Consider the following 14,295-nt stretch of genomic DNA (forward strand, 5'->3'; position numbering starts at 1 on the left):
CCCAGGAGCCCTCATGCATACTGGCAAGCACGCAGAGAAGTAGCCAACCGAACAGTAGAACACGAAAACACACACAGGGAGAAGGAGCAGCCTAAGCTCTGGCCAGCCTTCCTTCTTCCTCCAAACAGCTCTAGGAGCATCTATGTACTGTTGCGTATCAACCACACTCGACAGGACTAGGGGTATTATCTCTCCGGAGAGCCCCGAACCTGGGTATGTCTTGCGTCCTGCGCTCGCTCATGCCGACCTCACCTCTGGAGCCCACTAGTGCCCTCGAGCCTCCTCCTCTCTTTAGCCATCCCATGGCATCTGCCGTGCGCCCACCATGATAGTTGGCGCCTACCGTGGGGCTGCTTGAGGTCCTGGCCGGGAGCATGCTTTAGACGGGGCTCCTCTCCGACTTCGACGAGCCTGTCACGCTGGTAGACGACGTCATCGACGCACTCACCGCCTCCTTTGCCGCGCTGCGTATCTCCGACGTGCCCGCGGTCGATGAGTACCCCAACGAGGTACTTGACTTTTCTGATTCCCCCCTCTCCCATGGCGGCAGCGCTCCGCCGGGGCAATGGACGTCCACATGGAGGTCTTCGTCATCGGCACCGACGCCTCTTCCTCGTCGAGCGCAGCGAGAAAGGCCGCCGAAGCCAAGGCCGGAGTGGGTCGGGCCACTTCCCCCAACCCGTTGCGCATCACGACGGAGAGCCTTCGCGTCCCCATCGGTACCGACATCGGCGCCTCGAACATTGTCAAGGCCCGGGTTTGGCTCGAGGAGGACTGCCAGCGCCTGCTGGACCTGACCGAGACGCTCGCCGCCACGCAGTGTTGCCTGGACTCCGCTCAGATGGAGCGCAATGCCGCCTATGGCTTCACGCCCTCCGTGGCCGAGCCAAGCCGGGTCACCGATGTGCGAGCCCGGGGCGGTGCGATCGGTCGCGCCTAAGGCACCATCCCGCCCGTCTACGAGACTCCCGTGAAGAACATGTGTGCTGCCCAGGCGGCCACAGTTGGCATGGATCAGCTCAACGGCGATGAGCTGAGGGATCGCCTGAAGCGGGTGAACGACCTCCTCGACACGGCCAACGCGCAGCAAGACCGCCTCAACCAACTCGCCAAGCCGGCGGTATCCGGCTCCGCCCGCGCCGGTGAACCCAGCGATTATCAGCACACAGTGTCCTCACCACCCGGCGAAGCACACTCGGCCGCACCCGGACCCGGTGCGACCCCGCCCCGACGACCGCTGCTATGTCTTGAGCTTGCGTTGGTTTTCCTTGAAGAGGAAAGGGTGATGCAGCAATAGTAGCGTAAGTATTTCCCTCAGTTTTTGAGAACCAAGGTATCAATCCAGTAGGAGGCTCCTCAAAAGTCCCACGCACCTACACAAACAAACAAAGAACTCGCAACCAACGCAATAAAGGGGTTGTCAATCCCTTCACGGCCATTTGCGAAAGTGAGATCTGATAGAGATAGTATGATAAGATAAATATATTTTTGGTATTTTATATTATAGATGCAAAAAGTAAAGATGCAAATAAAAGTAGATTGAAAGCAAGTACGATAAAAGATAGACCCGGGGGCCATAGGTTTCGCTAGAGGCTTCTCTCAAGATAGCATAAGTATTACGGTGGGTGAACAAATTACTGTCAAGCAATTGATAGAAAAGCGAATAGTTATGAGATTATCTAGGCATGATCATGTATATAGGCATCACGTCCGTAACAAGTAGACTGACTCCTGCCTGCATCTACTACTATTACTCCACACATCGACCGACTGCTGCCTGCATCTAGAGTATTAAGTTCATAAAGAATAGAGTAACGCATTAAGCAAGATGACATGATGTAGAGGGATAAACTCATGCAATATGATATAAACCCCATCTTTTTATCCTCGATGGCAACAATACAATACGTGCCTTGCAACCCTTTCTGTCACTGGGTAAGGACACCGCAAGATTGAACCCAAAGCTAAGCACTTCTCCCATGGCAAGAAAGATCAATCTAGTAGGCCAAACCAAACTGATAATTCAAAGAGACTTGCAAGGATAACTCAATCATACATAAAAGAATTCAGAGGAGATTCAAATATTTCTCATAGATAAACTTGATCATAAACCCACAATTGATCTGATCTCGACAAACACACCGCAAAAAGAGTTTACATCGAATAGATCTCCACAAGAAAGGGGGAGAACATTATATTGAGATCCAAAAAGAGAGAAGAAGCCATCTAGCTAATAACTATGGACCCGAAGGTCTATGGTAAACTACTCACAACTCATCGGAAGGGCTATGGTGTTGATGTAGAAGCCCTCCGTGGTCGATTCCCCCTCCGGCGGAGCGCCGACGAAGGCTCCAAGATGGGATCTCGCGGATACAGAAGGTTGCGGTAGTGGAAATTGTGTTTTGTTGGCTCCCTGGATGTCTTCGGGGTACGTGGGTATATATAGGAGGAAGAAGTACGTCGGTGGCCGCCTGAGGGGCCCAGGAGACAGGGGGCGCGCCCTCCTATCTCCTGGCCGCCTCGTTTGTTGCTTGACTTGCACTCCAAGTTCTCCGGATCACGTTCGTTCCAGAAATCACGCCCCCGAAGGTTTCATTCCGTTTGGACTCCGTTTGATATTCCTTTTCTTCGAAATACTGAAATAGGCAAAAAAACAGCAATACGAGCTGGGCCTCCGGTTAGTAGGTTAGTCCCAAAAATGATATAAATGTGTAAAATAAAGACCATAAACATCCAAAAGTGGTAATATAATAGCATGGAACAATCAAAAATTAGAGATACATTGGAGACATATCAAGCATCCCCAAGCTTAATTCATGCTCATCCTCGAGTAGGTAAATGATAAAAATAGAATTTTTGATGTGGAATGCTACCTAGCATAATTCTCAATGTAATTTTCTTTATTGTGTCATGAATGTTCAGATCCAAATGATTCAAAATAAAAGTTAATATTGATATAAGAAATAGTAACACTTCAAGCATACTAATCAAAGCAATCATGTCTTCTCAAAATAACATGTCTAAAGAAAGTTCATCCCTACAAAATCATATAGTTAGGCTATGCTTCATTTTCGTCACACAAAGATGTTCCCAAATTCTACACCTCCGATGATAAGCCAAGCAATTGTTTCGTACTTAAATAATCTCAAACTTTTTCAACCTTCACGCAATACATGAGTGTGAGCCATGGATGTAGCACTATGGGTGGAATAGAATATGATGATGGGGATTGTGTGGAGAAGACAAAAAAGGAGAAAGTCTCACATTGACGAGGATAATCAACGGGCTATGAAGATGCCCATCAATTGATGTCAACATGAGGAGTAGGGATTGCCATGCAACGGATGCACTAGAGCTATAAATGAATGCTCAACAAAAGAAAACTAGTGGGTGTGCATCCAACTTGCTTGCTCACAAAGACCTAGGGCATTTGAGGAAGCCCATCGTAGGAATATACAAGCCAAGTTCTATAATGAAAAATTCCCACTAGTATATGAAAGTGACAACATACGAGACTCACTAAATGAAAAACATGGTGCTACTTTAAAGCACAAGATATGAGACTCACTACATGAAGAACATGGTGCTACTTTGAAGCACAAGTATGGAAAAAGAGATAGTAGCATTGCCCTTTTATTTTTTTTATTTTTTATTTTTTTTTCTTTTCCCTTCTTTTTATTTTTTTATTTTTTTTCTTTGGCCTTTCTTTTTTCTTTTGTCTTTTTTTCTTTTTTTTTCTTTTTGGGCAATGCTCTAATAATGATGATCATCACACTTTCATTGATTACAACATATGAATTACAACTCAAAACTAGAACAAGATATGACTCTATATGAATGCCTCCGGCGGTGTACCGGGATGGTGCAATGAATCAAGAGTGACATATATGAAAAATTATGCATGGTGGCTTTGCCACAAATACAATGTCAACTACATGATCGTGCAATGGCAATATGACAAAAGAATGTATGTCATGATGATGATGAACGGAACAGTGGAAAGTTGCATGGCAATATATCTCGAAATGGCTATGAAAATGCCATAATAGGTAGGTATGGTGGCTGTTTTGAGGAAGATATAAGGAGGTTTATGTGTGATAGAGCGTATCATATCATGAGGTTTGGATGCATCATGAAGTTTGCACCAACTCTCAAGGTGAGAAAGGGCAATGCACAGTATCGAAGAGGCTAGCAAAGGTGGAAAGGTAAAAGTGCGTATAATCCATGGACTCAACATTAGTCAAAATAACTCATGTACTTATTATAAAAATTTAGAAGTCATCAAAAATCAAGCACTACGCGCATGCTCCTAGAGGGATAGATTGGTAGGAAAATACCATCGCTCGTCCCCGACCGCCACTCATAAGGATGAACAAGCCAGGTACACTTCATGTTTCAAATTTGTTACACAACTTTAACCATACGTGAATGCTACGAGACTTTCTAACTTCAACACAAGCATTTTTAAATTCATAATCACCCAACTAGCAGGACTTTAATATCACTACCTCCATATCTCAAAACAATTATCAAGTATCAAATTGATCATAGCATCCAATTCACTTCCTATGATAGTTTTTATTATACCCAACTTGGATGCCTACCATTCTAGGACCAATTTATAACCATAGCAAATACCATGTTGTTCTAAAAGACTCTCAAAATAATATAAGTGAATCATGAGAGACTAGCAATTTCTATAAAATCAAGCCACCGCCATGCTCTAAAAGATATAAGTGAAGCAGTAGAGCAAAAACTATCTAGCTCAAAAGATATAAGTGAAGCACATAGCATATTCTAATAAATTGAAATCAAATAGGCTTCTCCCAAAATGTGTGTACAACAAGGATGAATGTGGTAAACTAAAAAGCAAAGACTAGTATAATACATGACGCTCCAAGCAAAACACATATCATGTGGCGAATAAAAATATAGCTCCAAGTAAAGTTACCAGTAAACGAAGACGAAAGAGGGGATGCCTTCCCGGGGCATCCCCAAGCTTAGGCTTTTGGCTATTCTTGAATATCTTGGGGTGCCTTGGGCATCCCCAAGCTTAGGCTCTTGCCACTCTTTATTCCATAGTCCATCAAAGTGTCGGTGTCAAAACCGGTGGATCTCGGGTAGGGGGTCCCGATCTATGCGTCTTAGGCTGATGGTAACAGGAAGCAAGGGACACAATGTTTACCCAGGTTCGGGCCCTCTCGATGGAGGTAAAACCCTACTTCCTTCTTGATTAATATTGAAGATATGAGTAGTACAAGAATAGATCTACCACGAGATCGTAGAGGCTAAACCCTAGAAGCTAGCCTATGATGGTATGGTTGTAACTGTGATCGGCCTTCTAAGGACCAACCTCTCTGGTTTATATAGACACCGGAGAGGCCTAGAGTTTACACGGAGTCGGTTACAAGGAAGGAAATATAATATCCGGATCGTCAAGTGATCAATTGTAATATAGCGGGGTTTTTACGCCCCAAACTACGGATGTCGTGTTCTCCATGGGGACTAGGCAATCAGCGGCTACGCTCGACTAAAGCTAGGTAATACAATTCAGATGATGGGAACAGAGAATAAACCTAAACTATCAAGATTGTCGCCAATGAAAATGCAGATAAGCAAAGGTAGATTCAGATTTTACTAACTTTCTTTTTGGTATTTTTGTAATACTTGAGAAATTAAGATACTAACACGGGCTAACATCAATGACAAGAGAAGTAAAAAGGACATGAACATAACACACACATATGTGTATATATCACAAGAACAATAAATTGGACATTAATCATCAGCAAGTACAGAATATATAAAACATATATAGCTAGATCTCATACATTCGAAATGAGGGACACAATGTAACCGTACAAACTCTCACTGGTCAACAAAATAAGTAAGAACCACACATGTCTTCGGACTGAACAAATACACATACACACACAAATACTAGCAGAATACTAATTGATAGAACCAAAATATAATAGATCAAGTATCTCCTAAAGTAACAAAGCCTCAACTAGTCAGATCTCAGATCACATGCACTATATTATACAAGTACTAAACAGAGCAAACAGCAGTTTACGTGTACTCTTCAAATCTGAACCTTACAAGTCTTAAACATCTCTCAATACTACAGAAATTTCAGAGAGAGAGAGAGGGAGAAGGCAACAGTAGGAGGTTGAGAGAGAAGAAGCAGCAGCAGGGGGGCGTTGAGAAGAGGGAGGAGGAGCAGCGGGGCAAAGGAAGATGGAGTAGCAGCAACGACTTGGAGTTGGGAGATGGAGAAAGAGCAGACCAGCAGCGTGGTAGGAGAAAGTAGAAGAGCAGCAGCAGTAGGGATTCAGAGAGGGGCGAGCTTGGAGAATGATAACAGCAGGGAGATGCAACGGAGAGGCGTGGGGAAGAACTAGGAGTAGCAGCTAGAGGCGAGGGAAGAAGAGAAATAGTAGCAGCAAGGGGAAGAAGAAGGAACAACAGCGTGGTGAGGGGAAAGGGCTTCAGCATGAAGAGCAGCCGGGGCGCATAGGAAGAAGGAGCAGCAGCAGGTTGCGTGGAAGAAGAGAAGGCAGCAGCAGGAGGTCGAGAGGAAGAAGGAGGGGTGCGTGAGGTGGGCGCTGGTGGCGGCGCTGGTGGAGGCGTGTGGACGATGGATGGTGGTGCTGGTGGTGCGTGGTGGAGTGGTGGCAGGAGGCGATGGTGGTGCTGGTGAATGGATGGCGCGGAGGCGCACCACCACGCCGGCCTGGCCGTGGCGGCGGCCGGAGTTGGAGAAGGAAGGGTGAGGGAGAGAGAGATGTGCCAGGCCCAAAAGGGGATCGGGGCTGCCTACGGATTTTGACCCCTCCCGATCAGATCTGCCCATATTGCACTTTTGCCCTTCTCTTCTCTTCTTTTGGCTCAAGTAGATCCCTCTCCTCTTTAGCTAGCCCCTCAGGTTACTTCTTATCATCACACATAAGTCCATTCTTCCTTCTCTTCTTTTCACTTGACTAATTCTCTTAGCCACCTAGTCCAGATCTTGGAAGTTTATAGTGCCTTTGCGCACATTTCTGCAAAATAGACCAAAGACTAGTAAATGATACTTTATATGATTTTCATGCAAATATTCAATATTTCACAGCAAGAATTGATGGTCATATCTCAATAAATAATATATTTCTATGCCAAAATTGTATATATGAAATGTGCTTATCAAGTTCCTCCACACTTAAACTTTTGCTTGTCCTCAAGCAAAGGCATATGACAAGAGCAAGAATGTGAACAGTGAGCTGACTAGAGAATACCAAGTGAAGTAGATCTCTAAACACTGCATGCTTTGGACTTAGCTAGTGAAAATTAATGGTTAGGAGTTCTTCAAAGCGGTAGGATACTAGTAAGCATGACCATTTTAAACTTTTACAATGATAAAAGAGGATCAACAAGTTTAAATGATGACTGCGCCAAATGGTTCCTAAAGAGAGCATGATCCCAAGAACAAAAAGAACTGGAATTAAATCTCTTATTTGCAGAAATATGACTTTGTGGTTGAACCACTTATTGAATTTGAAAGAAACACACATATTATTTTATTAGTCTCACCGAAGGAACATACCACCGATCCCGAGAACATGGTATACACCTGGCTCCACCAATTTTTATTATTTTTTTGTTTGTCTCCCCAAAGGAACATACCACCGATCCCGAGAACATGGTATACACCTGGTTCGACAATTACATTTTTATTATAATTTACTCCTATCCGATCCAACCAGATTTCACAAGCCACCGATCCAGGGAACATGACATGCTACTGTTAGGTAGATCAGATAATTATTCATTATAAGATAATACTTTTTTTAAATGAACAACGCATAAGCACAAAAAAAGGAATCATCACTTCTCCATGTCTGGTTCACATGCTACCGATCTAGGGAACATAGCATGCTAATCCATAGTGGTTAGGTGATTGCTCTCAAAGGGAACACACTTGGCACAAATTCAGCATCTAAACATGGTGATCTATGTGTATCGAGGTAAAAGCAGAAAATGATTAAGTTTTCTAGTGTACTAGGGATTTGAGCACTCAAAACTAATAACTTTCAATAATTTCAGCAAAGCAAGCAATATGTAGATCACTAGTTTACATGGCATTCAACAATCAGTTCGCATATTCTCATCAAGCACCATATGTCAAATAAAATTCAGTGAGGCAACATTTAAGACATGGCTTAAGCAACCCAAATAACATTTGATTTCAGCATGTATCAATGGATGATATACTCAGAATGGGTCATGAAACAGCTCACCGGGCACTATGAAGTAGCACTCGCTTGATCACTCTTTAAGCTGCAGCTCCTCTCCTTTTGCTTCTCTATCCTCATGCCTGCTCCAGCTTCTCCCTTCCTCATGTGTTCCTTGCTTCTCCTCATCCCCATGCCATAGGTCCACCGTGGTCCCAGGGAATGTCATCTCGAACTTGGTCAGCATGTAGTGGATCGTGCACAAGCAACAGCCTGAAAGAGCACTCAACCAAAGAGACAATGCAAGTGGCAGGGATAATACCCTCCAAGTCATCAATCGAATATCCAATTACATAAGCATAGCTATAAAGCACATGTTTAGGATGGTAGAAATCAGCAAGGTCAACACTAACATGAGGATGATATTTATCATTAAGCTCAAGACTAGCATGGGAATGATATGTTTCATTAAGCATAGGACTAGCACGAGGAAAGTAACTATGATCATCACAAATGAGAGTAATGCCACTAACAGGGTATATATCATCATATCCAAGCAAATGAGTTTTCAAATCAATCTTAAGTGATGGTATCATGTAATGCAAGGTAGTAGCAAAGAAATCACAAGGCATCATGTCATCAAGAGGATTGGGTAAACCTGACACATCACGCTCATGTATGACAATAGGCCAATGAATCTTAGGTTCTTCATCTTCATCTACAGCAGCTTCTTGTACTTCTTCAGGAGTAGTAGATGATGAGTCTTCAACTTGATCACTTGGAAATTGCAGCTCTTGATCATCTTGTTCCTTGTCTTCTAGTTCATCTTCAATCTGAGGTCTCTCTTCCTCTGGACTCTTGCTATCTTGCTCAGCTGGATGTGACGGTGTTGGAACCTCACATGTACCAAAGGATATCCCAGAAATACTCAGCTCTAGCTGTGAAGAAATAGTGCTGCCAGCATTGATGTTCTTCTCAATCTTCCTTACTTCTTCCACTAGTTCCTTTCCACTCTTGATCTTCTTCATTTCATCTAGTATCACCGGCCTAATTGGATCATCTTCAGCACTCCAAGTGAACTCGAGACTAAGCAATGTGAGCTTGTCTATGTCATCGAACTCATCTTGTGTGGGCACTTGCACATGAGATTGCTCAACAGGTGCTGGAGTTGTTGGTTGACCAAATGGAGGACCATTTAACTCCATTGGACACATCTCCTGGTATTGAGGTATATGAGTAGGAGGTGAAAAAAACTGTTGTGGTGCATGGTTGTGGCTCTCCTCTTCATACCTAAATCCCTGCATATGATTACTAGAAGCAAACGATGAGATCTCAGGGTTGTTGCTCCTATATGACATATTCGGGTTTTCAGGCCACCCATGTGAGTAATTGTTTTGGTATGAGCTATGCTCTTGAGCGAAGCTCATGCCAAAACAATCTGGAGTGTGAGAGTAACCACGCTGACATTCAGCGGGCGAATGGCCCTGAAATCCACAAATATGGCATGTAGGAGCAACATAAGGATTGCCTCCGGAATAAGGATAATAAGAACTAGGCCTATCCTCAAAAACTACTCCTCTCTGCTGAGCTAAATCATCTAATTGATGGGAAATCTTACTTATCAGTTCTTGAATACTTTCCGTGCTGTTTGCAGTGTTGCTCGCATAAGCCTGATGATCTGAATAGTAAGCCATAACCGAGAAGATAGTTCTAACCTGCAAAAAGGAAAAGAAAAGAACAAAAAAAATACTAACTAGAACAGGGGTTAGTGGTTAGAGATATATCACGAATATATGGCACAAACTAGAAAAAGAAGAAAAACCTAGTCTATAGCCTAACACGGTCACACGACGCTAGTCCCCGGCAACGGCGCCAAAATGATCAATTGTAATATAGCGGGGTTTTTACGCCCCAAACTACGGATGTCGTGTTCTCCACAGGGACTAGGCAATCAGCGGCTACGCTCGACTAAAGCTAGGTAATACAATTCAGATGATGGGAACAGAGAATAAACCTAAACTATCAAGATTGTCGCCAATGAAAATGCAGATAAGCAAAGGTAGATTCAGATTTTACTAACTTTCTTTTTGGTATTTTTTTAATACTTGAGAAATTAAGATACTAATACAGGCTAACATCAATGACAAGAGAAGTAAAAAGGACATGAACATAACACACACATATGTGTATATATCACAAGAACAATAAACTGGACATTAATCATCAGCAAGTACATAACATATAAAACATATATAGCTAGATCTCATACATTCGAAATGAGGGACACAATGTAACAGTACAAACTCTCACTGGTCAACAAAATAAGTAAGAACCACACATGTCTTCGGACTGAACAAATACACATACACACACAAATACTAGCAGAATACTAATTGATAGAACCAAAATATAATAGATCAAGTATCTCCCAAAGTAACAAAGCCTCAACTAGTCAGATCTCAGATCACATACACTATATTATACAAGTACTAAACAGAGCAAACAGCAGTTTACATGTACTCTTCAAATCTGAACCTTACAAGTCTTAAACATCTCTCAATACTACAGAAATTTCAGAGAGAGAGAGAGAGAGAGAGAGAGAGAGAGAGAGAGAAGGCAACAGCAGGAGGTTGAGAGAGAAGAAGCAGCAGCAGGGGGGTGTTGAGAAGAGGGAGGAGGAGCAGCGGGGCAAAGGAAGATGGAGTAGCAGCAATGACTTGGAGTTGGGAGATGGAGAAAGAGCAGAACAGCAGCGTGGTAGGAGAAAGTAGAAGAGCAGCAGCAGTAGGGATTCAGAGAGGGGCGAGCTTGGAGAATGATAGCAGCAGGGAGATGCAACGGAGAGGCGTGGGGAAGAACTAGGAGCAGCAGCTAGAGGCGAGGGAAGAAGAGAAATAGTAGCAGCAAGGGGAAGAAGAAGGAACATCAGCGTGGTGAGGGGAAAGGGCTTCAGCAAGAAGAGCAGCAGGGGCGCATAGGAAGAAGGAGCAGCAGCAGGTTGCGTGGAAGAAGAGAAGGCAGCAGCAGGAGGTCGAGAGGAAGAAGGAGGGGTGCGCGAGGTGGGCGATGGTGGCGGCGCTGGTGGAGGCGTGTGGACGATGGATGGTGGTGCTGGTGGTGCGTGGTGGAGTGGTGGCAGGAGGCGATGGTGGTGCTGGTGAATGGATGGCGCGGAGGCGCACCACCACGCCGGCCTAGCCATGGCGGCGGCCGGAGTTGGAGAAGGAAGGGTGAGGGAGAGAGAGATGTGCCAGGCCCAAAAGGGGATCGGGGCTGCCTAGGGATTTTGACCCCTCTCGATCAGATCTGCCCATATTGCACTTTGGCCCTTCTCTTCTCTTCTTTTGGCTCAAGTAGATCCCTCTCCTCTTTAGCTAGCCCCTTAGGTTACTTCTTATCATCACACATAAGTCCATTCTTCCTTCTCTTCTTTTCACTTGACTAATTCTCTTAGCCACCTAGTCCAGATCTTGGAAGTTTATAGTGCCTTTGCGCACATTTCTGCAAAATAGACCAAAGACTAGTAAATGATACTTTATATGATTTTCATGAAAATATTCAATATTTCACAGCAAGAATTGATGGTCATATCTCAATAAATAATATATTTCTATGCCAAAATTGTATATACGAAATGTGCTTATCATCAAGCTTGTCTTCCACGCAAAGGAGAGTCCCATCCGGACACGGGCCGGAATCTTGAGTCTTGTATCTTCACGCTTCAATAGTCCGGATGATGCATATAGTCCGGCTGTCCGGATACCCCCTAATCCAGGACTCCCTCAGTAGCCCCTGAACCAGGCTTCAATAACGATGAGTCTGGCGCACAGTCTTGTCTTTGGCATTTCAAGGCGGGTTCCTTCTCCGAATACTCCAGGGTAATTATCGAACACTCAGACCATGTCCGGATCTGCAAGATGATCTTCACACACCATTGTAGGGAACATAGCATAAATCCGTTCTGCTGGCAATCTTCGTACGTCGTGCCCTTGCATCATCGCCTGGTCCAACACGAACCGACGCTTCTTGCCCCACCTCGACTCGCATTGCAAAGCGGTTTTATTGGCACGTCCTGCCAAAGCAGAGATTGTGTTCCTCTTATTACGGGATCTTTCATTAATATGGGCGTGCGTGACCCACGACAACCATTGGTATGACTCCGTGTACTTTTGGATAAGTCTCAAGTGGTCATGCTGAGGACTCTTGATATTCATCCCCTTTATAAAGGGGTCGAGGCCTATGCATCTTTTCCACCTCCCTTGCTCCTCCTCGCACCTCGAGTTCTAACACCCAAGACCTAAGCGCCAACACCCCAGATCCTCCAATATGTCCGGATCCAATGCAAAAGGCCGGTGGGTGGCCTCCTCGATCCAAGAGGAGGACATTACGAAGCTTAGGGAGGTCGGATACCTGACCGCCGATATCCAGCACAGGCTTCCTGCTCCAGGGCAGGTTATCCCTACACCGGAGCCCAATGAGAGCATTGTGTTTGTCCCTCACTTCCTCCGAGGCCTGGGCCTCACCCTCGACCCCTTTGTGAGGGGGCTCATGTTCTACTATGGATTGGATTTTCATGATCTGGCTCCGGACGCTATTCTCCATATCTCGTCGTTCATTATTGTGTGCGAGGCTTTTCTCCACGTCACCCCACACTTTGGCTTATGGCTCAAGACCTTCAATGTGAAGCCGAAGATGATCGAGGGGCGACCTGCGGAGTGCGGAGGTGCCGTAATAAGCAGGAATGCCGACGCCCCATGGCCAAAGGGTTCTTTCCCGGAAGTATCCGATGTATGGCAACGGAGGTGGTTTTATGTTACGGCTCCCAGAGGCACAAAGTGGGTCGCCGCCCCCGAGTTCCGCTCGGGCCCTCCGTCACAGTTGGCGTCTTGGACTGATGTAGGATGGAATTGGGGGTCTGCTGGTGTTGTACCAATACTGAAGAACCGCATCCAGGAGCTTCTTGAGATGGACATAATTCTTGTTAGCATAATTCAACTGATGTTAATCCGACGGATGTTGCCGTGCAAATGTCGGCCTCTTCGTATGTGGGAGTTCAATCCGAAGGGTCTGCGGACTATTAAGCACTTCTTCGGCCTGAAGCTCGAAGGGATGTGTAAATTATTCTTCGGACCACAAGTAAAGTGTCCGGACACCATCGAGGATGCGGGCCTAAGCTGCAATCGCCTAGATGCCCAATTAAGTAACCTTAAAGCTGGACACTTCGTTTATATTTGTCATAACCATTATTCTGAAAAACCCTCCGTGGCCGGGAATAGCTCAACAAGGCGGAGAGAATCAGGTGTCCGGCGCCACTTCCCGAAGGCTTGCCTGGTCCAACCGTTGCCAAGATGCTTGGCTGGGTGCTCAGCAAAATCCCCTCAGGGAAAGGCGAGGTAAAGGGCGGTGAAGCCGAACTTCACACACTACGCATCCAAACCGGGGGAATCGTTGCCTCCCCTGAGGAGGATAGTCGGGAAGGGGAGGCTAAAGCCTCCTCCCCACGCAGGAGAAAGAGGGCCGCCTCTGAAGACTTGGAGGCGGAGATGCCCAAGCTGTTGGGGAACATAGTAATTTCAAAAAATTTCCTACGCACACGCAAGATCATGGTGATGCATAGCAACGAGAGGGGAGACTGTGTCCACGTACCCTCGTAGACTGAAAGCGGAAGCATTATGACAACGCGGTTTATGTAGTCGTACGTCTTCACGATCCGACCGATCCAAGCACCGAACGTACGGCACCTCCGAGTTCAGCACACGTTCAGCTCGATGACGATCCCCGGACTCCGATCCAGCAGGGTGTCGGGGATGAGTTCCGTCAGCACGACGGCGTGGTGACGATGATGAAGTTCTACCGACGCAGGGCTTCGCCTAAGCACTGCAACGATATGACCGAGGTGGAATATGGTGGAGGGGGGCACCGCACACGGCTAAGGAACGATCACGAAGATCAACTTGTGTGTCTAGAGGTGCCCCCCTCCTCCGTATATAAAGGGGGAAGGAGGAGGGGGCCGGCAAAGGGGGTGGCACGCCCTAGGAGGGGGAAACCTACTCCAAGTAGGTTTGCCCCTCCCTTTCCTAGT

General features: G+C 45.5%; 1 protein-coding gene across 1 annotated transcript; it reads right to left on the minus strand.

The window, feature by feature from the left end:
* Window positions 1-5,782: 5,782 nt before the first annotated feature.
* LOC119348857 lies at window positions 5,783-11,757 on the minus strand. Its single transcript, XM_037616856.1, has 2 exons — window positions 8,280-11,757; window positions 5,783-7,692 (listed from the first exon to the last, which is right to left on the minus strand). Exon 1 carries the CDS (start codon window positions 9,905-9,907, stop codon window positions 8,399-8,401), a length of 1,509 nt encoding a protein of 502 aa, XP_037472753.1. The 5' UTR covers window positions 9,908-11,757; the 3' UTR covers window positions 5,783-7,692; window positions 8,280-8,398.
* Between the last annotated feature and the right edge of the window lie 2,538 nt (window positions 11,758-14,295).

The sequence above is a fragment of the Triticum dicoccoides genome, chromosome 1B, assembly GCF_002162155.2.
Source record: "Triticum dicoccoides isolate Atlit2015 ecotype Zavitan chromosome 1B, WEW_v2.0, whole genome shotgun sequence".
Classification (NCBI taxonomy): Eukaryota; Viridiplantae; Streptophyta; class Magnoliopsida; order Poales; family Poaceae; genus Triticum; species Triticum dicoccoides.

What these genes read in the sequence shown, in the direction of transcription:
- LOC119348857 (XM_037616856.1), bottom strand. Translation starts at nt 9,907, where the DNA reads ATGGCTTACTATTCAGATCATCAGGCTTATGCGAGCAACACTGCAAAC.